At 51.9% G+C, this 293-nt stretch overlaps 1 protein-coding gene across 2 annotated transcripts in view; it reads right to left on the minus strand.

Moving 5' to 3' along the window:
• The window catches only part of ACVR1B (activin A receptor, type IB), a 6,146-nt gene extending 6,038 nt beyond the window's left edge, over window positions 1-108 (minus strand). For both annotated transcript variants that reach the window (XM_009072040.1, XM_009072039.1), the window contains exon 1: window positions 1-108. This exon is cut by the window's left edge and continues 115 nt beyond it. In XM_009072040.1, coding sequence (XP_009070288.1) covers window positions 1-48 — 48 coding nt within the window. In that variant the 5' untranslated portion in view covers window positions 49-108.
• Between the last annotated feature and the right edge of the window lie 185 nt (window positions 109-293).

A 293-nucleotide genomic window follows, 5' to 3' on the forward strand; every position in this document is an offset into this window, starting at 1 on the left:
GGTCCGAACATGGTGCTTGACCCCGTCCAGGTTGTAGACGGAGACCATGCAGGCGCCGTCCGTCTCGCACGTGGAGTTGGCTTGTTTGCAGTCGGAGCACAAACATGTCAAAGCTGAAATCAAACCACAATCAGCTCCTTAAAACCCACTGAGAGCAACAGCTCCAACAAGAGCAAACCTTCTTTGAATTCCCCATTCCAGAGGGGCCAGGCCATTCCCAAGCTCTGGAAGAACCGGATTTAGGAGCAGCACAAGTCATACTCAATATTCCAGACCTGCACGAACCCAATTTC

This window comes from Acanthisitta chloris, unplaced genomic scaffold (genome assembly GCF_000695815.1).
Source record: "Acanthisitta chloris isolate BGI_N310 unplaced genomic scaffold, ASM69581v1 scaffold1343, whole genome shotgun sequence".
NCBI lineage: Eukaryota > Metazoa > Chordata > Aves > Passeriformes > Acanthisittidae > Acanthisitta > Acanthisitta chloris.